The following is a 26,435-nucleotide window of genomic DNA, read 5'->3' on the forward strand; positions in this document are numbered from 1 at the left end:
GATAGCCTTGAATGGGAATATATGTGGGCTGTACTTCGGAAAATGGGCTTTGGACATAGATTCATAAATTGGGTAAAACTGCTATATGACTCACCGGTGGCAAAGGTTAGGGTTAATGGCAGGGTCTCCGAGTCTTTTCCTCTTGGAAGAGGTACTAGACAGGGGTGCCCACTTTCACCCTTGCTATTCGCGACTGCAGTGGAGCCGTTGGCAGTGGCAATACGGAAATCCAGGGAGGTAGAGGGATTTCGGTGTGGAGCCGTGGAACAAAAGATATCATTATACGCAGACGATCTACTCTTATATTTAGACAGGGTACGTTCCTCGATTTTGCCGGCAATGAATATCATTCGGGAATTTGGACAGAGGTCTGGTCTACTAATCAACTGGTCCAAGTCGGCTTTAATGCCGTTGGACCCCCTTCCGGGGGACTTTTCGGACTTACAGATTCCAGTTCCTGTGGTCCGGGAGTTTAAATATCTGGGAATAATTGTCAGCCCAATCCCGAAGGATTTCCAGGCCCTAAATCTGGAACCCCTGTTACAGCGATTCAGAGCAAAAGTGCATACCTGGTGCCGTTTGCCGCTATCAAATGTCGGCAGATCCAATTTAATTAAAATGGTAATGATGCCACAATTACTATACCTTATACATAATTCTCCAGTGTGGATATGTAGGGAATTTTTTGTAAAAATTAATACAATATTCCGGGAACTTATTTGGAAGAAAAAGCAAGCTAGGATTCGACTGGAAGTGCTACAGCGGGGAAAGGAGGAGGGAGGACTGGCGGTACCAAACCCATATATATACTATATAGCCTCCCAGATGCAACATCTGAGGGGTTGGGGCAAAGAAGGAGGGTATGATACCAGTGGTGATATAGTGAGAGAGGGATCAGTATGGAAGTACCCAGGTTGCCGGTTGGATGTGGGACAAAGACAGATAAATGGGGCACGATATCCCACACTGGCTATGATATTCCGGGTGTGGGACAGGGGTAAGTCTCTTTTGGGGATAAGCGGACCTACAGAGCTCTGGCCACTGTGGCAGAACCCCGACTTGCCCGAAATTAAAAAATTAGTAGGGTTCAGAGGATGGGAGGATAAAGGGATCCATTTAGTGTCACAAGTACTACAAAATAATACTCTTAAAAGCTTTGAACAACTGAGAACGGAGTTTCACCTTCCGCATGTCTTCTTTTATCAGTATTTGCAGCTGAGACACGCACTGGAAAGACAGGGGAGGACAAACCCGGTCACAGTGACACATAATCAAACATTACATAGGCTGCTTACATCTGAGTCCTCTAAGGGTCTTATTTCGGAACTATATAAAAAATTACTACCTGCCCATCTGGAAACACATCCATTGCTTGTTAAAAGCAAATGGGAACGAGACGTCGGTCCCCTGACGGAAGGCCAGTGGTCTGATATATTGGAACAAGTTCCTAAACTGGCGGTATCGGAGTGCCAAAAGCTGTCTCAAATATATCTCATCCACAGGGTATATAAAACTCCCAGTCTACTATTTAAGATGGGACTCAGACCAAACACACAGTGTGTTAGGTGTGGACAGGATGATGCCCATTTGATGCATGTTATGTGGGAGTGTGGACACATTGGTGATTTCTGGAACCAAACCCTGGGACTTATAGGTCAAATATATCATATCACAATACCACCGTCGCCCCGCCTGTGCCTGTTGAGTCTATGGGAAGGAGAAGTGGATCCGGATTCTCCAACAGCCCTGGGAATAGCACGTATCTTGTACCAAGCAAGAAAGCTACTTGCATATCACTGGTTAGACCCTCTACCACCAACATTACCAGAGCTCAAAAACAAATTAAATAACGTCATAAGATTGGAAAGGGGAGTTTATTTAAAAAGAAAAACATTGAAAAAGTTTTACAACATTTGGCGGCCATGGATGGAGTTGCCGGGCCTACCCTCTAGTGCACTGGTTCGGGATGCAATGCTGGACCGGTTACTGTTGTGCCTGCAGTGATGGCATGTGTGAGGAAGGGAATTAAAACTAGTTTTTTCTGTGGCGAAATGGACTTTGAATGAAGAGGTGAGAGAGGACTGGAAGGGTTTCATGGATGACTGCACAGAGAGGGAGGAGCAGGAGAGTATAGCAATATGATGTGGAGCGACACGGCTGATGGAGGAGGCGTTTCTGTTAGTCTGAGGCATTATTGCATAATTTAAGTTTTGTTTATTTGTAGAGCCACGAGGTTTGTAGGCTCAAGTTATATACTATAATTATGATTTGAGAACTCTATTATTATATTTACATATATGCAGAGAAAGAACCTGATTTATAAATCATATGTGTTTATCTGTTTATTGTTATCAGTTATATGAAAAGTGAAATACTCTCTGTATTGATCCCTAATGATTTAATAAAAAAAGATCTGATTTAAAAAAAAAACCAAGAAACCTGTCCAGGGTAGGAATCCGTTGAGGTTTCGTTCCTTTCGTTCCTCCAACTGGTCGTCCTCTAAGCCCTCGGCCTCGTCCACTAACACTGCCAAGGACCAAAAGCGCATCCACAGAAGACCGCAGGTGCTGCTGCCACTAAGGCAGCCTCCTCTTGACTATCTGTCTGCACCAGCAACGTCCTTAGTCGGTGGCAGGCTCTCACTTTGGCGACGTGTGGTTTCAACACGTCTCTGATCAGTGGGTGCGGGATATCATCTCCCACGGTTACAGGATAGAATTCTCTTCCAGCCCGTCAAACAGATTTTTTCTGTCAACTCCCCCCTGCTCCAAGGCCACCGCCTTCTCTCAGGCCGTGGCATCCTTGCAGGCCAACGGAGTAATTGTACCGGTTCCTGCCCGGGAACGGTTCAGAGGTTTCTACTCAAATCTCTTCCTAGTCCCCAAAAAGGACGGTTCCTTCCGGCCCATCCTGGATCTCAAGCTTCTCAACAAGCATGTTCAGGTGCGGCATTTTCGCATGGAGTCTCTGCGGTCAGTCATTGCATCAATGACCCAAGGGGATTTCCTGGCATCCATCGACATCAGAGATGCCTATCTGCATGTGCCAATTGCAGTTTCACACCAGCGTTGGCTACGTTTTGCAATCGGAGAGGAACATTTCCAATTCGTGGCTCTCCCCTTCGGGTTAGCCACGGCCCCTCGAGTATTCACCAAGGTCATGGCAGCAGTGGTTGCGGTTCTGCACCTACAGGGGTTGGTAGTGATTCCTTACCTGGATGACCTTCTAATCAAGGCTTCATCCAGCGCAGACTGTCAGCGGAGTGTCTCGCTCACTCTTGCCACTCTAGCCCAATTCGGGTGGATTGTCAATCTTCCCAAATCCTCTCTGACTCCGACCCAGAGTCTCGCGTACCTAGGGATGCAGTTCGAGACTCTGCCGGCACTTGTGAAGTTGCCCTTAGTCAAACAGCAGTCCCTCCAACTGGCGGTCCGCGCTCTGCTGAGGCCCCGCCGTTATTCTATCAGGCACCTGATGCAGGTGCTGGGTCAGATGGTGGCGTCAATAGAGGCTGTTTCCTTTGCCCAGTTCCATCTGCGGTCACTGCAGCTGGACATTCTCCGCTGTTGGGACAAGCGGCCTTCCTCCTTGCACAGGTTAGTGGCTCTGTCGCCACAGACCAGGAGCTCTCTTCAGTGGTGGCTTCGGCCCCTCTCTCTGTCTCAGGGGCGCTCCTTCCTGACCCCGTCCTGGGTGATTCTCTCCACGGATGCCAGTCTGTCCGGCTGGGGAGCGGTATGTCTCCACCACCGAGCGCAGGGCACTTGGACTCCGTCCGAGTCAGCCCTCTCGATCAATGTGCTGGAAACCAGAGCTGTGCTTCTAGCTCTCCTAGCCTTTCACCACCTGTTGGCGGGCAAGCACATCCGAGTCCAGTCAGACAACGCGACAGCAGTTGCCTACATCAATCACCAAGGCGGGACACGCAGCCGCCTGGCAATGTTGGAGGTACAATGCATCCTTCAATGGACGGAGGACTCCAAGTCCACCATATCCGTAGTCCACATCCCAGGCGTGGAAAACTGGGAAGCAGATTATCTCAGCCGTCAAACCGTGGACAGTGGCGAGTGGTCCCTGCATCCGGCAGTGTTTCAGTCAATCTGCCGCAAATGGGGCACTCCGGACGTGGACCTAATGGCATCCCGTCACAACAACAAGGTTCCGGTTTACGTGGCTCGCTCCCACGATCCTCAGGCCTTCGCCGCGGACGCTCTGCTTCAAGACTGGTCCCAGTTTCGTCTGTGCTACGTGTTTCCCCCTCTAGCTCTCTTGCCCAGAGTTCTGCGCAAGATCAGAATGGAGGGTCGTCGAGTCATTCTCATTGCTCCGGACTGGCCCAGGCGAGCTTGGTACCCAGACCTGCTCCATCTGTCCGTAGAGGTGCCGTGGCATCTTTCGGACCGTCCAGACCTTCTCTCACAAGGTCCGGTTTTCCGCCAGAATTCTGCGGCTCTCAGATTGACGGCGTGGCTCTTGAGTCCTGGATCTTGATGGCTTCTGGTATCCCTCCTGAAGTAATCTCCACTATGACTCGGGCCCGTAAGTCTTCCTCTGCCAAGATCTATCACAGGACTTGGAAGATTTTCCTGTCCTGGTGTCGCTCTTCCGGCCATTCTCCTTGGCCTTTTTCCTTGCCGACCTTTCTGTCTTTTCTACAGTCCGGTCTGCAGCTGGGATTGTCCCTCAACTCTCTCAAGGGACAAGTCTCGGCTCTGTCAGTGCTGTTCCAGCGGCGTATCGCCCGGCTGGCTCAGGTCCGCACCTTCATGCAGGGCGCGTCTCACATCATTCCGCCTTATCGGCGGCCCTTGGATCCCTGGGACCTCAATCTGGTTCTCACGGCTTTGCAGAAACCCCCCTTTGAACCTCTCAGGGAGGTTTCTTTGTTTCGTCTTTCACAGAAAGTGGTCTTTCTAGTAGCCATAACTTCCCTCAGGAGAGTCTCTGATTTGGCTGTGCTCTCTTCGGAGTCACCTTTTTTGGTTTTTCATCAAGACAAGGTGGTTCTCCGTCCGACTCCGGACTTTCTCCCTAAGGTGGTTTCTCCTTTCCACCTTAACCAGGACATTACCCTTCCTTCCTTTTGTCCGGCTCCTGTTCATCGCTTTGAAAAAGCATTGCATACTCTGGATCTGGTGCGGGCGCTCCGGATCTATGTGTCTCGCACTGCTGCTATTAGACGGTGCACCTCTCTTTTTGTGCTAACCACAGGTCGGCGTAAGGGCCTCTCTGCTTCTAAGCCGACCTTAGCCCGTTGGATCAGGTCCACCATTTCGGAGGCCTACCTGTGTTCTCAGGTGCCTCCCCCGCCGGGGATCAAGGCACACTCGACCAGAGCTGTCGGTGCCTCTTGGGCTTTCAGGCACCAGGCTACGGCTCAGCAGGTCTGTCAGGCTGCCACTTGGACTAGCCTGCATACCTTTTCAAAGCACTACCAAGTGCATGCTCATGCTTCGGCAGATGCGAGCTTGGGCAGACGCATCCTTCAGGCGGCTGTCGCCCACTTGTGAAGTTAGGATCCGCCTACTTCTCAGTTGTTCTGTTTATTCCCACCCATGGACTGCTTTGAGACGTCCCAATGTCTGGGTCTCCCATAAGGAACGATAAAGAAACAGAGAATTTTGTTTACTTACCGTAAATTCTTTTTCTTATAGTTCCGTATTGGGAGACCCAGACAATTGGGTGTATAGCTTCTGCCTCCGGAGGCCACACAAAGTATTACACTCAAAAGTGTAACCCCTCCCCTCTGCCTATACACCCTCCCGTGCCTCACGGGCTCCTCAGTTTTATGCTTTGTGTAGAAGGAGGCACACATCCACTCACACATCTCCATTTTAGTCAGCAGCAGCTGCTGATTGTATCGGTTGGAAGAAAAGAGGGCCCCCACGGGGCCCCCGGCATGCTCCCTTCTCACCCCACTAAGTCGGCGGTGTTGTTAAGGTTGAGGTACCCATTGCGGGTACGACGGCCGGAGCCTCATGCCGTGTTTCCTTCTCCATCCCTGAGGGCTCTGGTAGAAGTGGGATCCGAAGCGGTCATCCAGGTTCTGGGACCGTGCTCCCTCCGCAGCCCCTGAGGGAATCTGCTGGACAGGAGCTTATCTATCTTCAGGGACAGGGCCCTGCATCCACGAGGTACTCTGTGTCCCCATGGGGACTGGGTATGGAGCGCCTGGTTTCCGGACGCCGCAACTGACTGCGGAATTGTGAAGACCGGGGACTACCGCGCCGACCGCGCCTGCTTGTCGGCTGCGGTATTAAATTTAGTCCCCGGCTTCATCGCGGCCTAGTGGCAAACTCCCGCCCCCGGGCCTGTCTATCAGAGATAGGGGCGGGACAGCCGACCTGACGTCGGATGTGAGGGCCGGGGCATCCTGTGTGCTCCCTCCCCCCTCACTGATCACTGCGGGGACCCCAGATTCCCGCACTTTTCCTAACGCCGCCCACCCTCCCCTGAGAGCTCCGGCAGCCATCTTTAGGACATTCTGCCGGTGGAGAATCACACAGAACAGCTCTGCAGCTCTGGGAGACCAGGCAGGGAATCTGGAGCGCACACACCCCGCTTTTTAGCGGTCGGTAAGCCGCACCGGTCACTCGGTGTTGGTCCCCTTGGGTGCCGGTATAGATACGTATATATATATACCTTTCTGTTCGGCCGGGCTGTATACCCTTTTTACTGTATACCCTCAGTGATCACGCTCCTAGGACACAACAGCATGTCGGTCACAAGGAGCAAGGGCACTAAAGCACAGGGTTTTTTTGCGACATGTACCTCTTGTAGGGCCATGTTACCTGCGGGTTCCACCTACCCTCACTGTGAGCAATGCTCGACCCCTGTTACGCTTGCTCAGCCGGAGCCTCGGTCACTAGTGGGCCCCTCGGCTCAGGCAGACCCCCCTGTTTCTACTGTCCAGGTGGCAGCGACAGAGTTTGCAGTTTTTGCTGACAAGCTCTCAGAGTCACTCTCACAATCCATGGCTCAGTCTATGGACAAATGGTCTGCCAAGTTGCTGGAAGCCCTGCAGTCCAGACCGGTCCTTACACAGGCCCCGGACCCGGTTAGATCGGCACCTCCAGGTCCCTCTGGGTACACCCCGGCCGGGGTGGGCCCTAGGTCTCACGTGGAGGACTCCTCCACGGACCACAGTCCCAGACCAGCTAAGCGGGCTCGCTTGGAATCTTCCCCGACTTCCTCACGCTGCTCGGGTTCCCAGCTTGAGGACTCTCTGGAGGACGAGGCGGAGGTCGCAGCTCAGGGCTTGGACCCTGATGTTGCTCTCAATCTTGATACACCTGAAGGGGACGCCTTAGTAAATGATCTTATCTCGTCCATCAATCAGGTGTTGGATCTATCTCCGCCACCTCCACCTATAGAGGAGTCGGCCTCTCAGCAGGAGAAACACCAGTTTTGGTTTCCCAAACGTACACGGAGTGCATTTTTTGATCACTCTAACTTCAGAGATGCTGTCCAGAAGCCCAGAGCGTTTCCGGACAAGCGCTTTACTAAGCGCCTTACTGACACACGTTACCCCTTCCCCGCTGACGTAGTTAAGGGTTGGGCTCAATGTCCTAAGGTAGATCCCCCAGTCTCCAGATTGGCGGCTAGATCCGTGGTTTCGGTTGCAGATGGCTCATCACTAAAGGATGCCACTGACAGGCAGATAGAACTCCTGGTGAAATCCATCTATGAGGCCACGGGAGCGTCTTTTGCCCCGGCTTTTGCAGCCGTGTGGGCACTCCAAGCTATCTCAGCTTGTCTGGCTGAGATTAATGCGGTCACACGTACGTCTGCCCCGCAGGTTGCATCTTTAACCTCTCAGGCGTCGGCGTTTTCTTCCAACGCCATGAACGCAGTCCTAGACTCTGCTAGCCGTACAGCGGTGGCATCCGCTAATTCTGTTGCAGTCCGCAGGGCCATGTGGCTGCGCGAATGGAAGGCAGACTTGGCTTCCAAGAGGTTCTTAACCGGTTTGCCGTTTTCTGGCGAGAGATTGTTTGGCGAACGATTGGATGAGATTATTAAGGAATCCAAGGGAAAGGACTCCTCCTTGCCCCAGTCCAAACCTAAGAGACCTCAGCAACGAAAAATACAATCGAGGTTTCGGTCCTTTCGTCCCTCCGCCAAGCCACAGTCCTCTTCGTCCAATAGACAGGACAAAGGACAGAGGAACTCCTATGCGTGGCGGTCTAAGTCACGCCCCCAAAAGACCACCGGAGGCACTGCCTCCAAGGCGGCCTCCTCACGGCATCCCCGAACCGCATCCTCGGTCGGTGGCAGGCTCTCCCGCTTTTGCGACGCCTGGTGGCCACATGTTCAAGACCGATGGGTGAGAGACATCCTGTCTCACGGTTACAGGATAGAGTTCAGCTCTCGTCCTCCGACTCGTTTCTTCAGAACCTCCCCGCCCCCCGCGCGAGCAGACACACTTTTTCAAGCAGTGGACGCTCTGAAAAAAGAAGGCGTCGTGACCCCCGTTCCCACTCAGGAACAGGGTCGCGGTTTTTACTCCAACTTATTCGTGGTACCAAAGAAAGACGGATCATTCCGTCCCGTTCTGGACCTCAAATTGCTCAACAAACACGTGAGCACCAGACGATTCCGGATGGAATCTCTCCGCTCGGTCATCGCCTCGATGTCACAAGGAGACTTCCTCGCATCGATCGACATCAAGGATGCCTATCTCCATGTGCCGATCGCACCAGAACATCAACGCTTTTTGCGTTTCGCCATAGGGGACGAACACCTTCAGTTCGTGGCATTGCCCTTCGGCCTGGCGACAGTCCCACGGGTTTTCACCAAAGTCATGGCATCCGTTGTGGCGGTCCTGCATTCTCAGGGGCACTCGGTGATTCCCTACTTGGACGATCTCCTAGTCAGGGCACCTTCTCGGGCGGCGTGTCAACACAGCCTTACCGTCGCTCTGGAGACCCTCCAGCAGTTCGGGTGGCTCATCAACTTCCCAAAATCCAAGTTGACACTGACCCAATCTCTGACCTATCTAGGGATGGAGTTTCATACACAGTCAGCGGTAGTCAAGCTACCACTAGACAAACAGCTGTCACTGCAGGCAGGGGTGCAATCTCTGATTCAGACTCAGTCTCACCCCTTGAGACGCCTCATGCACTTCCTGGGGAAGATGGTAGCAGCGATGGAGGCAGTGCCCTTCGCGCAATTCCATCTGCGGCCACTCCAGTGGGACATTCTCCGCAAATGGGACAGGAGGTCGAACTCTCTCGACAGGAACGTCTCTCTTTCCCTTGCAACAAAGACGTCCCTTCAGTGATGGCTTCTTCCCACTTCTCTATCACAGGGAAAATCCTTCCTGCCCCCAACCTGGGCTGTGGTCACCACGGACGCGAGCCTGTCAGGGTGGGGAGCGGTGTTCCTCCATCACAGGGCTCAGGGAACCTGGACTCCGATAGAGTCTTCCCTTCAGATCAATGTCCTGGAGATAAGGGCAGTGTATCTGGCCCTAGTGGCTTTCCAGCAGTTGCTGGAGGGCAGGCAGATCCGTATCCAGTCGGACAACGCCACTGCCGTCGCATACATCAACCACCAAGGCGGCACGTGGAGTCGTCAAGCCTTCCAAGAAGTCCGGCGAATTCTGCAGTGGGTGGAAGCCACAGCATCCACCATCTCCGCAGTTCACATACCGGGCGTAGAAAACTGGGAAGCAGATTTTCTCAGTCGTCAGGGCATGGATGCGGGGGAATGGTCCCTGCACCCAGAGGTGTTTCGAGAGATCTGTCGCCGCTGGGGAACGCCGGACGTCGATCTCATGGCGTCACGGCACAACAACAAGGTCCCGGCCTTCATGGCACGATCTCAAGATCACAGAGCTCTGGCGGCGGACACATTAGTTCAGGATTGGTCGCAGTTTCGACTGCCTTATGTATTTCCTCCTCTGGCAATGCTGCCCAGAGTACTACGCAAGATCAGGTCCGACTGCCGTCGCGCCATTCTCGTCGCTCCAGACTGGCCGAGGCGGTCATGGTACCCGGATCTGTGGCATCTCACGGTGGGTCAACCGTGGGCGCTGCCAGACCGCCCAGACTTGCTGTCGCAAGAGCCGTTTTTCCATCTGAATTCTGCGGCCCTCAACCTGACTGTGTGGCCATTGAGTCCTGGCTCCTAGCGTCTTCAGGGCTGTCTCAGGATGTCATTGCCACTATGAGACAGGCCAGGAAACCGACGTCCGCCAAGATCTATCACAGGACTTGGCGGATTTTCTTGTCCTGGTGTTCTGATAAAGGTTTTACTCCCTGGCCTTTTGCCTTACCCACTTTTCTTTCCTTCCTTCAATCCGGAATGGATAAGGGGTTGTCACTTAGTTCTCTCAAAGGGCAAGTATCGGCACTCTCAATATTCTTTCAAAAGCGCCTGGCCAAGCTTCCGCAGGTCCGCACGTTCCTGCAGGGAGTTTGCCACATAGTCCCACCTTACAAGCGCCCGCTTGAACCCTGGGACCTTAACAGGGTGCTAACGGCTCTTCAGAAACCGCCTTTTGAGCCGCTGCGTGATGTCTCCTTATCACGTCTTTCGCAGAAAGTGGCATTTCTAGTAGCAGTTACTTCACTCCGTAGAGTGTCGGACATTGCAGCACTGTCATGCAAAGCCCCCTTCCTGGTTTTTCACCAGGATAAGGTGGTTCTCCGTCCTGTTCCGGAATTTCTCCCTAAGGTGGTATCGCCTTTTCATCTCAATCAGGATATCACCTTACCTTCATTTTGCCCTAATCCAATTCACCGCTTTGAAAAGGATTTGCACTCATTAGATTTAGTGAGAGCACTCCGTTTCTACGTGTCTCGCACAGCGCCCCTGCGGCGTTCAGATGCGCTTTTTGTCCTTGTGGCTGGTCAGCGTAAGGGTTCGCAAGCTTCCAGGTCAACCTTGGCTCGGTGGATCAAGGAACCGATTCTTGAAGCTTACCGTTCTTCGGGGCTTCCGATTCCTTCGGGGCTGAAAGCCCATTCTACCAGAGCCGTAGGGGCGTCCTGGGCATTGCGGCACCGGGCGACGGCTCAGCAGGTGTGTCAGGCAGCTACGTGGTCTAGTCTGCACACTTTCACAAAGCACTATCAAGTGCATGCCTATGCTTCGGCAGATGCCAGTCTAGGTAGGCAGGTCCTTCAGGCGGCGGTGGCCCACCTGTAAGAGGGAGTCGTGTCGGCTCTTGTTATCGAGGTATTCTTTTACCCACCCAGGGACTGCTTTTGGACGTCCCAATTGTCTGGGTCTCCCAATGGAGCGACAAAGAAGAAGGGAATTTTGTTTACTTACCGTAAATTCCTTTTCTTCTAGCTCCTATTGGGAGACCCAGCACCCGCCCCTGTTCCCTTCGGGCTGGTTGTTCTTTTGTGTACACATGTTGTTCATGTTCAATTGTTTCATGGTTTTCAGTTCTCCGAACATCCTTCGGATTGAATTTACCTTAAACCAATTTATAAGTTTCCTCCTTCCTGCTTTTGCACCAAAACTGAGGAGCCCGTGAGGCACGGGAGGGTGTATAGGCAGAGGGGAGGGGTTACACTTTTGAGTGTAATACTTTGTGTGGCCTCGAGAGGCAGAAGCTATACACCCAATTGTCTGGGTCTCCCAATAGGAGCTAGAAGAAAAGGAATTTACGGTAAGTAAACAAAATTCCCTTCTTCTTATAGTTCCGTATTGGGAGACCCAGCACCCTCCCTGTTGCCTGTTGGCAGTTTCTTGTTCCGCGTGTTATCACCGGCTGTTGTCGTAGACAGAGACTCCGGTTGTTCCGGTTCTTGCTCTGTTTTTACTTGTGGGTGGCTATTCTCCTTCAGCTTTTGCACTAAACTGGCTAGATCTGGTTCTCCAGGAGGTGTATAAGCTCGGTGGAGGAGCTACACTTTTGATTGTAGTACTTTGTGTGTCCTCCGGAGGCAGAAGCTATACACCCAATGTCTGGGTCTCCCAATACGGAACTATAAGAAAAAGAATTTACGGTAAGTAAACAAAATTCTCTTTTTTAACTTCAAATACTTTTAAGCAAAAAGGGGAAAAAAAATGTGCCTAAACTGACCACTTGGTACGTTACCATTCAAATTGTCAAAGGTGTGAGATATGGGCAGCACTGACCGGTGAATGTGAGAGGGCGTAGAAGGACACAGCCCCTACAGATACAATGTATTCCTACATGTCCAGGAGGAGGAACCGCACAATGCAAAGAGGGGGATCAAAGAAAAGATGCCCCAGAATATTCTCATGATGAAGTGTACAAATATTAACTAAGACAGGCATGTTCGGGTGTTCAGACCGGTGACCGAGAGAAACAGCAGCATCAATCACCGGAGTCATACAAGTATCAATTCAGCAAATGTGGGGGAAAAATTACATTCAAATCATGAAAACAAGGCTTGGTAATAACATATTATTTGCCAGCTGCTTCAAAAGGAAAATCAGACTCTCAGACGTGTTCAGCTGCCCAACCATGGGAAGAGTTGGCAGTCCAGGTCAGGAGACTAAAAAGTAGAAAAAGATTAAAGGGTTATTCCCCAAATTGCAAGTTGTCCCCATATTATCAGAGATCCCAAGAATGGAGCTCCAGATCTACGGGTAAGGTACTCTCCCGTCCCATCTTGAATGGAGCAGATCATGTCCATTCTCGACCTCTGCTTTATTCATTATCTGTGTGACGTCCGTCTATTTCCAACAGTCCCATAGACAATGAAAGGAGAAGAAATCAAGCAAGTGAACCTCAAGATGAGGCGGCAGAACCTGGTTCTCCAGATCTCTAGGGGATCCAATGGCCCTCCAGCTATAGGTTGCCTTTCTTACAATTCGGGGAATAACAATAAGTCTTCCCCATAAATGTCTGCCCATAAATCGAGAAATAAGAGAAGACTGGTGGGCAGCGACCTTAGAAAGGCCTGATATGGAGGTGGGCTGATGTAGACTTTGCATGTTAGGTGTTAATAAAAGATAAGTTATAACAGAGTCGAAAGAATCTAGTGTGGACTCTTTGGAGACAAAACAAGCCTAGTAAAGAGTCCAGCTATTTGGAAGCCTGACAATAATAAGGTGAATACGTTTTGGTGGGTAATTGCTGCAATTCATCTAATGTTACTGTGGTGAAGGAAGGGGGCAACGCGCTCCTTCGCCAAGGAGACTCAGTTTGCGGATGTGACTTTGGGTCGGGTGAATGACACTTACTTGCTGCTTCAGACCAATGTCCATCACCCCTACTGCCATTCGTCACGTAGATGCATAGTGAGACACACAATACCAGAGTTTGCGTAGCCAAACAGTCTTGTTTACTTATTCTTCACACTGTTATGATAGACATGGCCTATCTTTCTTTCTCTCTGTGGTACTACTCTTAGGGTCCCGTTACATGTAGCGACGCACCAGCGATCTGACCTGGCAGGGATCGCTGGAACGTCGCTACATGGTCGCTGGTGAGCTGTCTATCAGGCAGATCTCCACAGTGATCAGAGATCAGCCACCAGCGACCCGTGTAACGACGGCTACCGGAGGAATCTCCAGTAATGCCAGGCCTGGATTCACTTACCTGCTTTGCACTCCAGAACTCTCAGCTGCAGCCAGGACTGCACCGCAAGCGCCGAGTGATTTCCAGGCGAATTGCGGTTCAGTTCATAACAGCTGCGGACAGGCCGGGCTGTAATCTGGAGTTCAGGTGAGTTCACTGGAGATCAGCCCGGCATGTCTGCAGCTGTCATGAACTGAACCGCAGACGCCGGGGAATCAATCCCTCGGCGCTCGCGATGCAGTCTAGGCTGCAGTCTGGAGCTCAGGTGAGAGCTCTGGAGTGCAATGCAGGTACCTGAATCCAGGCCTGGCATTACTGGAGATTCCTCCACTAGCCAGTCCGACGCTGGGCACTCGTTGGTCTCCCACCGTCAAACACGCCGATGCGTGCTGCACAGCGGGATACCAATGAGCAAAACAATGGTCCTGATCGTTTTGTCACGATCAGCGACCTCACAGCAGAGGCCGCTCACTGCTGCTTTTCACACACAGCAATATTGCTAGCGAGGTCACTGATACATCACAAAACCTATGACGTTTCAGCAATCTCGCTAGCGATCTCACTGTGTGTGACGGGGGCTTTAGTTCTGTTCCCGCTATCTCCTTGCACCTTTGTCTGCTTTTGGGCCCCCGACGACTTCTCTAGCCAGATGACTCTCTAAGTCCGTCAGGGTGAGCCGCTGGCTCCGGACTTGTACCCAATTCTTCACTAAACGTCTCTTAATTAGGAAGTCTCTCCCTCTTTCTCCTGAACATTAGTAAACATCCTGTATCCTTATTTCTATGTTATAAACAGGAAACTCAGACGTTCTGGTATCTAAAATTCTTGGCACCAAAATGATGGAGGGTGAAACCACCACCCTGCATTGTACGTCCTATAACCGTTCTCAGGAGACCAAGGTGAAATGGATCATTAACAATAAAGATGGCACCACGTGTGAGATCACAGAGACGAGATGGGAAGACAATGAGGATCAGCAGCCTCTAATGTCTACGGAGTACAAGGTGTCCACTGAGAAGACGTCCAGCCAGAAAAAGAAGTCTCTACACGACATCACCACCAAACTGACCTTCATTCCTTCAGTGTCCAGACACCTGGGGTCAACCGTGACCTGCAGATTTACTGATAAGGGATCGGAGGAGACAACCCACAAGATCAACGACATTTATGGTGAGAGATTTAACTAAGAAAGCATCTCATTCCCTTCTAGGGCGAATATTGCTTCGGTTGACAATGAATAAGATATTGGTGACCTTTTGTTAGGATTAATCATCTGTACCATATCGGTGGGGATCTGAGAAAGGTTGGATTGGTACAAATTGTGAAGGTGAATGACTTCAGTGTATTCATTTTCTTTCTGTAGCTAAACCTCAGTTCATGGAGCCAATACAGTTCACCATCACCGACCTTGGAGATGTCCAGGTGGCCGCCAGCTTCAGCAGATTCCATCCCAAACCACTGCAGATCAGCTGGTCTTCTATAAAGGGTCAGTCACAGCAGAAACTGCCATCAGAAGAGGAAGATAAGAAGAATCCTGACGCCACGTTTAACCTTACAAGCAAATGTACGATTTCTGGAGACGTCTTCAAGGATTCGACTAATAAAGTCACCATTACCTGGAATCATGAGTCTATGGATAAACCCCAAACCAGGGAACTCTCTGCAAAAGGTAAAAGATTATCACGGCTGAGTCCACTGATTGAGCAATAGCGTGTTTACATGGGCTAATTAACCTTCTTTCATATTATTCTTATGGAAATTGGCCCATTTTCGCACTATATTTTCTAACGTGTTGACTTTTTAATTTCCCATTTCCAGCTCACCTTGATTATAGTATAATTTATATGTAGAGTTACTATCTTTCTATACTTTTTCCTGCAGATCTTCCCTGGCGTCCCCAGGTCAGAGACACCATCGACCATGTTATCCATGGTAATGAGATACTGTTCAGGTGCTCGGTGTCTAATTATTTTCCTGACGCGCTGACTGTGAAGTGGTTTGAGAAGAAGAAAGATCGTCCGGATTTAATAGAAGTGTCAGAATCCGAGAAATATACAGTTCCAAAGATTATATCAGACCGGACGGACAAGAAAACCTTCACAGCTACGTCTTGTCTGTCTGTGAAGAAATCACTGTGCACCGATGAAGATGTCGTGTTTATCTGTAGAGTGGATCACCCCGGCCTAGATGAAGCCATAGAGGCCCAGACAGCGGAGGCCCGAGATACTGGTAAATATTCTGTATGGCAGGTCAGACCCCAGGTATTATGCACAGTGTTCCAAATTATTATGCACATTATTTCTACGTGTCATAAACATTTTACTTTATAGTTTTTCAAATAACCTCATGAATGGTCTTGTATCTCAGGATCACTGATATCAATCTCACGTCCCTGTGGTAATTAGTTTTCTATCTGAGCCCAATTAAAGGAAAACTACTTAAGAAGAGTGTTTTACATTATTACACTGCCACAGGTTTCAAGTAATATGGGAAAGAAAAAGGATCTCTCTTCTGCCGAAAAGCATCAAATTATATAATCGTGGTGATCGTACAGTGAAGACAGTTATGGCTGTATCTCAGCACAGATGGGTTAGTGCAGCTAAAAGTATAATGAGGAAGGTATCTCAGCAAAGACAGGTTTGTGCAGATAAAGCTGTAATGAGGAAGGTATCTCAGCACAGAGGGGTTTGTGCAAATAAAGCTATAATGAGGAAGGTTTCTCAGCACAGACAGGTTTGTGCAGGTAAAGGTATAATGAGGTAGGTATCTCAGCACAGAGGGGTTTGTGCAGATAAAGGCATAATGAGGAAGGTATCTCAGCACAGACAGGTTTGTGCAGATAAAGGCATAATGAGGAAGGTATCTGCCAGACAAATTCATCTGATTCAGAAAATACCATTAAGAGAGCAGCTGCTAAAATGCCATTACTAGCAGCAAACAAGTATTTGGAGCATCTGGAGGTCGCAAAACTCAAGGTGTAGTATCTTCAGAGACTGCAATTTTGCATAAACCTATTCGGCCGCTTCTAAACACTGCTCACAAGCAGATACGGTTGCAGTGGGCCCAAACATACATGATATCTCATTTTAAAGCCGTCTTTACTCATAAGCGTCAAGAAAACCTGGATGGTCCAGATGGATGGAGTAGGGTAGGGGATGGTTGATGGATGGCCACCGTATCCTAACAATGCTGCAACATCAGCAAGGAGGTTGTGGAGTCAGGTTTTGGGCCGAAATCATGGGGAAAGAGCTTCTTTACTTCTTTAGGGTCCCTGAAGGTGGGAAAATTACCTTGGAAAAGTATATAGAGTTTCTTACAAAAAGAAGAACACTGCCATCCGTAGTAAAATGATCTTCATTCTGACAATGCTCCTTCTCGTGCTGCAAAGAAAACTTCTGAGTCATTGGCTGCTATGTGCATAAAAGGAGAGAAAATCACGGTTCGGCCACCACCCGCCGCTGATCTCAGCCCTATTGAGAACCTTTGGGGAAACCTCCATCACAAGATCTATGTGGGTTGGAGGCCGATCACATCGAAGCAGCAGCTCTGGAGGCGTCTGACATCCTGCAAAAAAATTCAAGCAGAAACTCCCCAAAAACTCACAAGTTCAATGGATGCAAGAATTGTGAAGATGACACAGAGGGGCTGATGTTACATGTAACGTGGTCTGTCTGGATGTTTTCCATTGGAGAAGCTTTTGATATCAGGAAATGTGACCTCAATGCCATATATTCAACGTATTATCATTTTTATTTCTTTACAGCCTATAAAATGTTTGGAAACTGTTGTGCATAATAATTTGGAGCAACACATTTTGCTGGGTTTTTTTTTTTTTTTTTTAAAATCCTGTTTTCTTTGTCGCTCCATTGGGAGACCCAGACAATTGGGGTGTATAGCTTCTGCCTCCGGAGGCCACACAAAGTATTACACTTAAAAGTGTAAAGCCCCTCCCCTTCTGCCTATACACCCCCCCGTGCATAACGGGCTCCTCAGTTTTTATGCTTTGTGCGAAGGAGGCACACATGCACGCATAGCTCCACAATTTAGTCAGCAGCAGCTGCTGACTATATCGGATGGAAGAAAAGAGGGCCCATAACAGGGCCCCCGGCATGCTCCCTTCTCACCCCACTCTGGTCGGCGGTGCTGTTAAGGTTGAGGTACCCATTGCGGGTACATAGGCAGGAGCCACATGCCGTTTTCCTTCCCCATCCCTTAAGGGCTCTGGGTGAAGTGGGATCCTAATCGGTCTCCAGGCACTGGGACCGTGCTCCCTCCGCAGCCCCTGGGGAATCTGCTGGACAGGAGCTGGGTATCGTCAGGGACAAGGCCCTGCTACTGTGAGGTACTCTGTGTCCCCTTGGGGACAGCGCATGGAGCGCTTGTGTCATACACGCTGCAGCACTGCTGGGTGTGTTAGTGCGCCGGGACTACCGCGCTGGCAGCGCTTGTTTGCCGGCCGCGCTTATAACTTTAGTCCCCGGCTTCTGCGGCCTAGTACCGCATATTCCCGCCCCCGGGCCTGCCAGTCAGGGGAAGGGAGGGACGCTGCACTGGACATCAGCGCTGAGGGCTGGAGCATACTTTGTATCCTCCTCCCCCCTCACTGAGCACCGTGGGGCACCAGATTCCCGCACTTTCTAGGGCACGCCCACGGCCCCCTCCTCCTCACAGAACGCCGGCAGCCATTCCTGTCAGCACTTCTGAAGCTGGAGAGGAGAGACAACACGGCTCTGGGAGGCCCAGGCAGGGAATCTGGTGGTCACACAACCGCTTTGGGCGGTCGGTAAGCCGCACCTGTTTCTAGGTGCTGGCCCCCCTGGGTGCCGAAGTGTGTATATATATATATATATATGCTTATATGCTATACAGTTACTCTGTACGGTCGCACTGTTGGTTTTTGGCTATATACCCTCCCGGATTGTACTCAGAGGAGACAACAGCATGTCGTCCGCAAAAAGCAAGGGTGCCAAAGCACAGGCTTACTTTGCAACCTGTACCTCATGTGCAGTCCCAGACCGCCTAAGCGGGCTCGCTGGGAGCTTCCCTCGACTTCATCACACTGCTCAGGGTCTCAGCAGGAGGATTCTCTAGAGGATGAAGCGGAGGTGGCAGATCAGGATTCTGATCCTGAAGCCGCTCTCAACCTAGATACACCAGAAGGAGACGCCATAGTGAATGACCTTATAGCGTCCATCAATCAGGTGTTGGATCTTTCTCCCCCAGCTCCTCCAATTGAGGTGTCAGCTTCTCAGCAGGAGAAATTCCGTTTTAGGTTTCCCAAGCGTACAATGAGTACGTTTCTGGATCACTCCAACTTCAGAGAGGCAGTCCAGAAACACCGAGCTTGTCCAGATAAGCGCTTTTCTAAGCGCCTTAAGGACACACGTTATCCCTTCCCCCCTGACGTTGTCAAGGGTTGGGCTCAGTGTCCCAAGGTGGATCCTCCAGTCTCCAGACTGGCGGCTAGATCCATAGTTGCAGTGAAAGATGGGGCTTCACTCAAAGATGCCACTGACAGACAGATGGAGCTCTGGTTGAAATCCATCTATGAGGCTATCGGCGCGTCCTTTGCTCCGGCATTCGCAGCCGTATGGGCACTCCAAGCTATCTCAGCTTGTCACTCGCAGATTAATGCAGTCACACGTGCCTCTGCTCCGCAGGTGGTGTCCTTAACCTCTCAGGCGTCGGCGTTTGCGTCCTACGCCATTAATGCTGTCCTGGACTCTGCGAGCCGTACGGCGGTAGCATCCGCCAATTCGGTGGCAGTCCGCAGGGCCATGTGGCTACGTGAATGGAAGGCAGACTCTGCTTCCAAAAAGTTCTTAACCGGTTTGCCATTTTCTGGCGACCGCCTGTTTGATGAGCGATTGGATGAAATCATTAAACAATCCAAGGGAAAGGACTCATCCTTACCCCAGTCCAAACCAAATAGACCTCAACAACGGAAGGTACAATCGAGGTTTCGGTCCTTTCGGCCCGCGGGCAGGTCTCAATTCTCCTCGTCCAACAGGCCACAGAAGGGTCAGACGAACTCCGATTCATGGCGGTCTAAGTCACGTCCTAAAAAGACCGCCGGAGGAACCGCTCCCAAAGCGGCCTCCTCATGACTTTCGGCCTCTTCACACCGCATCCTCGGTCGGTGGCAGGCTCTCCCGCTTTTGCGACGCCTGGCTGCCACAGGTACAAGACCGTTGGGTGAGAGACATTCTGTCTCACGGTTACAGGATAGAGTTCAGCTCTCGTCCTCTGACTCGATTCTTCAGAACATCTCCGCCCCCCGAGCGAGCCGATGCTCTTCTTCAGGCAGTGTGCACTCTGAAGGCAGAAGGAGTGGTGATCCCTGTTCCTCTTCAGCAACAGGGTCACGGTTTTTACTCCAACTTGTTTGTGGCGCCAAAAAAGGACGGATCTTTCCGTCCTGTTCTGGACCTAAAACTGCTCAACAAACACGTAAAAACCAGGCGGTTCCGGATGGAATCGCTCCGCTCCGTCATCGCCTCAATGTCCCAAGGAGATTTCCTAGCATGAATCGACATCAAAGATGCTTATCTCCACGTACCGATTGCACCAGAGCATCAGCGCTTCCTGCGTTTCGCCATAGGGGACGAACACCTTCAGTTCATGGCACTGCCTTTCGGCCTGGCGACAGCACCACGGGTCTTCACCAAGGTCATGGCAACAGTGGTAGCAGTCCTACACTCTCAGGGACACTCGGTGATCCCTTACTTAGACGATCTGCTTGTCAAGGCACCCTCTCGAGTGGCATGCCAACACAGCCTGGACATTGCTCTGGAGACTCTCCAGAGATTCGGGTGGATCATCAATTTCCCAAAGTCAAATCTGACACCGGCCCAATCACTGACATTTCTCGGCATGGAGTTTCATACTCTCTCAGCGATAGTGAAGCTTCCGCTGGACAAACAGCGTTCACTACAGACAGGGGTGCAATCTCTCCTTCAAGGCCAGTCACACCCCTTGAGGCGCCTCATGCACTTCCTAGGGAAGATGGTGGCAGCAATGGAGGCAGTTCCTTTTGCGCAGTTTCATCTGCGTCCACTTCAATGGGACATTCTCCGCAAGTGGGACAGGAAGTCGACGTCCCTCGACAGGAACGTCTCCCTTTCTCAGGCAGCCAAAGCCTCCCTTCGGTGGTGGCTTCTTCCCACTTCATTGTCGAAGGGGAAATCCTTCCTACCCCCATCCTGGGCGGTGGTCACGACGGATGCGAGTCTGTCAGGGTGGGGAGCGGTCTTTCTCCACCACAGAGCCCAGGGTACCTGGACTCAGCCAGAGTCCTCCCTTCAGATCAATGTTCTGGAGATAAGGGCAGTGTATCTTGCCCTAAAGGCGTTCCAGCCGTGGCTGGAAGGCAAGCAGATCCGAATTCAGTCGGACAACTCCACAACGGGGGCATACATCAACCACCAAGGCGGAACACGCAGTCGGCAAGCCTTCCAGGAAGTCCGGCGGATTCTGCTGTGGATGGAAGCCACAGCATCCACCATATCCGCAGTTCACATCCCGGGCGTAGAAAACTGGGAAGCAGACTTTCTCAGTCGCCAGGGCATGGACGCAGGGGAATGGTCCCTTCACCCGGACGTATTTCAAGAGATCTGTTGCCGCTGGGGGATGCCGGACGTCGACCTAATGGCGTCCCGGCACAACCACAAGGTCCCGGCATTCATGGCACGGTCTCAAGATCACAGAGCTCTGGCGGCAGACGCATTAGTTCAGGATTGGTCGCAGTTTCAACTGCCTTATGTGTTTCCTGCTCTGGCACTGTTGCCCAGAGTGTTATGCAAGATCAGGTCCGACTGCCGCCGCGCCATCCTCGTCGCTCCAGACTGGCCGAGGAGGTCATGGTACTCGGATCTGTGGCATCTCACGGTGGGCCAACCGTGGGCACTACCAGACCGACCAGACTTGCTGTCTCAAGGGCCGTTTTTCCATCTGAATTCTGCGGCCCTCAACCTGACTGTGTGGCCATTGAGTCCTGGATCCTAGCGTCTTCAGGGTTATCTCAAGAGGTCATTGCCACTATGAGACAGGCCAGGAAACCAACGTCCGCCAAGATCTACCACAGGACGTGGAGGATATTCTTATCCTGGTGCTCTGATCAGGGTTTTACTCCCTGGCCATTTGCCTTGCCCACTTTTCTTTCCTTCCTTCAATCCGGATTGGAAAAGGGTTTGTCGCTCGGCTCCCTTAAGGGACAAGTCTCAGCGCTCTCTGTGTTTTTTCAGAAGCGCCTAGCCAGACTTCCAAAGGTACGCACGTTCCTGCAGGGGGTTTGTCACATAGTCCCTCCTTACAAGCGTCCGTTAGAACCCTGGGATCTGAACAGGGTGCTGATGGCTCTTCAGAAACCACCCTTCGAGCCAATGAAGGATATTTCTCTTTCACGCCTTTCGCAGAAAGTGGTCTTCTTAGTAGCAGTCACATCACTTCGGAGAGTGTCTGAGCTAGCAGCGCTGTCATGCAAAGCTCCTTTCCTGGTGTTTCACCAGGACAAGGTGGTTCTGCGTCCGGTTCCGGAATTTCTCCCTAAGGTGGTATCCCCCTTTCATCTCAATCAGGATATCTCCTTACCTTCTTTTTGTCCACATCCAGTTCACCAATGTGAAAAGGATTTGCACTTGTTAGATCTGGTGAGAGCACTCAGACTCTACATTTCTCGTACGGCGCCCCTGCGCCGCTCGGATGCACTCTTTGTCCTTGTCGCTGGCCAGCGTAAAGGGTCACAGGCTTCCAAATCAACCCTGGCTCGGTGGATCAAGGAACCAATTCTCGAAGCCTACCGTTCTTCTGGGCTTCCGGTTCCCTCAGGGCTGAAGGCCCATTCTACCAGAGCCGTGGGTGCGTCCTGGGCTTTGCGGCACCAGGCTACGGCTCAGCAGGTGTGTCAGGCGGCTACCTGGTCGAGCCTGCACACTTTCACGAAACACTATCAGGTGCATACCTATGCCTCGGCAGATGCCAGCCTAGGTAGGCGAGTCCTTCAGGCGGCGGTTGCCCACCTGTAGGAAGGGGCCGTTTTACGGCTCTATTACGAGGTATTATTTTACCCACCCAGGGACTGCTTTTGGACGTCCCAATTGTCTGGGTCTCCCAATGGAGAGACAAAGAAGAAGGGAATTTTGTTTACTTACCGTAAATTCCTTTTCTTCTAGCTCCAATTGGGAGACCCAGCACCCGCCCCTGTTCCCTTCGGGCTGTTGTTCTTTGTGTACACATGTTGTTCATGTTGAATGGTTTTCAGTTGTCCGAACTTCCTTCGGATTGAATTTACTTTAGACCAATTTATAAGTTTCCTCCTTCCTGCTTTTGCACCAAAACTGAGGAGCCCGTGATGCACGGGGGGGTGTATAGGCAGAAGGGGAGGGGCTTTACACTTTTAAGTGTAATACTTTGTGTGGCCTCCGGAGGCAGAAGCTATACACCCCAATTGCCTGGGTCTCCCAATTGGAGCTAGAAGAAAAGGAATTTACGGTAAGTAAACAAAATTCCCTTCATCATTGGGAGGTTCGTACAACAAAATGTGATTTATCCTCTAGTGGTTGATGTGAACACTGCACTGACTCATTTGCATCGACCATTTAGGAAAATTAAGAGAAAAATGGCATTTCCATAATAATTGGGAACACGGTGTAAGGTTACATTATGTGCTATCATTGTAAATATTCTGTGGGACAAGTCAGACCTCCAGTTATTATGCCTTTTAAGGGTTTGTTTACCGCTAGGCGTTTTTGCAGTAATTTATTTTTATTTTTTGCTGCAAAAACGCTGTGTTTTACATTGTTACCTAATTAAATAGGTTAAGAAAAGCCCCCGGTCCATCCAGTTAACCCTTTCTCCACCAATTTATATATTTTGTCATTAAATCATTTATACCCAACAATGTTTTGTGCACTGAGGAAATCATCCAGCCCTGATATAAAGCTGTTATAGTATCTGCCATTACTACCTCTTGTGGTCGGCATTCCACAGTCTGACTGCTCTAACTGTAAAGAACCCTTTCCTATTTAGCTGCCGGAATCACTTTTCTTCCACTCACAGAGAATTTCCTCCTGGTCCTTAGTATTGTTTGTGGAAGGAATAAGTCATGTGCCGGTCCTTTGTATTGACAACACGTGTGTGTGTGTGTATACCGTATTTTTCGCTTTATAAGACGCACCTGATTACAAGACGAACCCCCAAATTTGGTGAAGGAATAGAGAATTTTTTAATAAATGTGGTCCGTCTTATAATGCCAGTGTCCGTCTAACAAATCATATAGGGTATATGTCCCTCATAGCCCCCCCCATCCTAAAATTAGCCCCCTTAATCTGGATATGGCCACCTTATATTGAATATAGCCCCCTTGTGCTGGCACACGTCCCCCAGTGATGCCACATGTCCCCTATGGCTGGCACACATCCTCTATGGCTGGCACACATCCTCTATGGCTGGCACATGGCCCCTTGTGGCTGCACACGGCCCCCTTGTGGCTGCACACGGCCCCCTTGTGGCTGCACACGGCCCCCTTGTGGCTGCACACGGCCCCCTTGTGGCTGCACACGGCCCCCTGTGGCTGCACACGGCCCCCTGTGGCTGCACACGGCCCCCTGTGGCTGGCACACGGCCCCCTGTGGCCGGCACACAGCACCCTGTGTTAGATATCGCTCCCATGCTGCTGCTTTTAGTAAAATAAACTCTTTCCTTACCTTCTCCAGCACTGTCTCGTCTCGTAACTCCCTCCTTGGGGTTGAGCTCCGGCCTCCTACATTTCCTGGTTCTCGGCCGGTCATGTGATCGGCACGGCAGAGTGATATCATCTCTGCATGCCTGATCACAGCGGCAGGAGGGAGACCGGGGAGACACACTGGGGGAGGTAAGTAAAGAGTGTTTTATTTTACTATGGGCAGCAGCATGGGGGCCATATCTAACACAGGAGGGGCATGTGCGATCAAAGGAGGGAGCAGGCAGATATAATATACGCCGCTGCCCCAGCCCATCGCCGGGGTGCGGGTTCAGCACCATGATGATGGACAGCGGCTGTGCATATTATATGAGCGGAAGCAGGAGATAAAACAATATCAATATATATATATATATATATATTACACCCCCCCCGTATATTCGGATTATAAGACGCACCCCCTACTTTCCCCCAAAATTTGGGGGAACAAAAGTGCGTCTTATAAAGCGAAAAATACGGTATATATATATATATATATATCTCTATATTTCCTCTGAGGAGTCTTTTTTTTTTTTTTTTCCTCCTCTCATCATACGGGCGGCCTCCATTACTCATCATACGGGCGGCCTCCATTACTCATCATATGGGCGGCCTCCATTCCTTGTAGTAGTCTAGTTCCCGCCTTTGAACTGACTCTAACTTCTGAATGTCCTTTTTAAAATGTGGAGCCCAAAACTGGATCCCATATCCCAGATGTGGCATTGCAAGTGATTTATAGAGGGGGAACAATACCTTGGGATCACAGGATCTAACCTCTTTTTTTATACACCCTAAAATCTTGTTTGCTTTTGCAGCTGCTGCTTGACATTGAGTGCTGCTGCTCAGCTTACTTGTAACCAGAATACCAAAGACTTTCTCCTGTTCTGCAGTGCTGAGTAATCCATTCGTGTAATGTATTTGCAGCTATAGGATTACTGTTTTATCGTACCAGAAAAGTTAAATGAGATTTCAAAAATCGTTCACACTTTTTTCTGAGGGGCCTGCAGCCTCCTAGACAATTATGTTCAAATTGCTTCAGGTCTGATATTGTGGAAGTCTACAAGGCCAATGACAAATCCCAACCTTTTGCTTCAGTTACAGCTCATTCTGGAACATCCCATGATTCTAAAAGCCCCATTTTCTTTTATGTTAAAGGGACCAATAGGTTTGGGTCTAAACTGCAATCGCTGGATTACATTGCTGAAGTTTTTCATGCCAATTCCGCCAATGTCAAAACTGGGTGTAAACGAGCTTAGATGAGATGAATCTGGGACTCTTTTCTGGCAGCATTGGGCTCATGTGTATTAATTCATTTTCTTATTTTACAGAGGTTCAAACCTTTTTTGTTAACAACATCCAGGGACCCCAGAAGTGGTATGATGGGGAGAAGGTGGTCCTGTACTGTGCGGCTTCATACTGTACACAGGACACCCAGGTGACCTGGATAGTGACCGAGAAAGATGGGACAGAACATGAAATACGTGAGGATTCGGGAGGTGCGATCATGAAGAAAGATAGCGGCCGGTATATGGAGTTTGTGGCTCATAGAGAGAGGACGGACATGTCCGATGTACAAGGTCTCCTGGATGTCACCAGTTGTCTCAGCTTCACCCCTTCTGTGTCTAAGCACAAATCTATCACAATATCCTGCAGAATCTCCTGTGAGGGGAGAATCCGGGAGAAGACGTTCCAGCGGAAGCAGCTCTACGGTGAGGATACAATATACTGATAACAGGAAGTGATTGTTATATGTTAATAACACGTGCTTAGTCCAATGTGTGCAAGATGTTTTATATTTTGAATATTTAATACATGGACAAAAAGTTTCATTTTGGTTTTTATTAACTTGTTTTATACAAGACTTCAAGAAGTTGCAAATTTTTTTAAAATACATTTTTTAAAGCAGTGGATAAATTAAAATATTTCAATACCATATACCTACCTGGTACATTCAAATGTGCATGTGGGCTCCCCAAACTCGCACACAAAAGATTGCCTCGGTAAAGAAATATCCAGCCAGTTGAATTTTGTCAGCTTATCCATTTGTTTGATGCAGAGATGAACCAATGCCAAGGGAGACTTGAGGGCACATTGGGCAGGTTCTGGAGGGCAGAGGGAGAGGGGTCTGGAAGGCAGCAGAGGGAGAGGGCTCTGGAGGGCAGCAGAGGGAGAGGGCTCTGGAGGGCAGCAGAGGGAGAGGGGTCTGGA

The 26,435-nt window shown here is 50.3% G+C and overlaps 1 protein-coding gene across 2 annotated transcripts in view; it reads left to right on the forward strand.

Moving 5' to 3' along the window:
* Positions 1-26,435, forward strand: part of LOC142245628 (uncharacterized) — a 124,675-nt gene that overhangs the window by 35,913 nt on the left and 62,327 nt on the right. For both annotated transcript variants that reach the window (XM_075318518.1, XM_075318517.1), the window contains 4 exons: positions 14,306-14,680; positions 14,874-15,179; positions 15,392-15,739; positions 25,556-25,936. In XM_075318518.1, the coding sequence (XP_075174633.1) occupies positions 14,306-14,680; positions 14,874-15,179; positions 15,392-15,739; positions 25,556-25,936 (1,410 nt within the window). The remainder of the gene's footprint in view (positions 1-14,305; positions 14,681-14,873; positions 15,180-15,391; positions 15,740-25,555; positions 25,937-26,435) is intronic.

The sequence above is a fragment of the Anomaloglossus baeobatrachus genome, chromosome 7, assembly GCF_048569485.1.
Source record: "Anomaloglossus baeobatrachus isolate aAnoBae1 chromosome 7, aAnoBae1.hap1, whole genome shotgun sequence".
In the NCBI taxonomy this organism is placed as follows: domain Eukaryota; kingdom Metazoa; phylum Chordata; class Amphibia; order Anura; family Aromobatidae; genus Anomaloglossus; species Anomaloglossus baeobatrachus.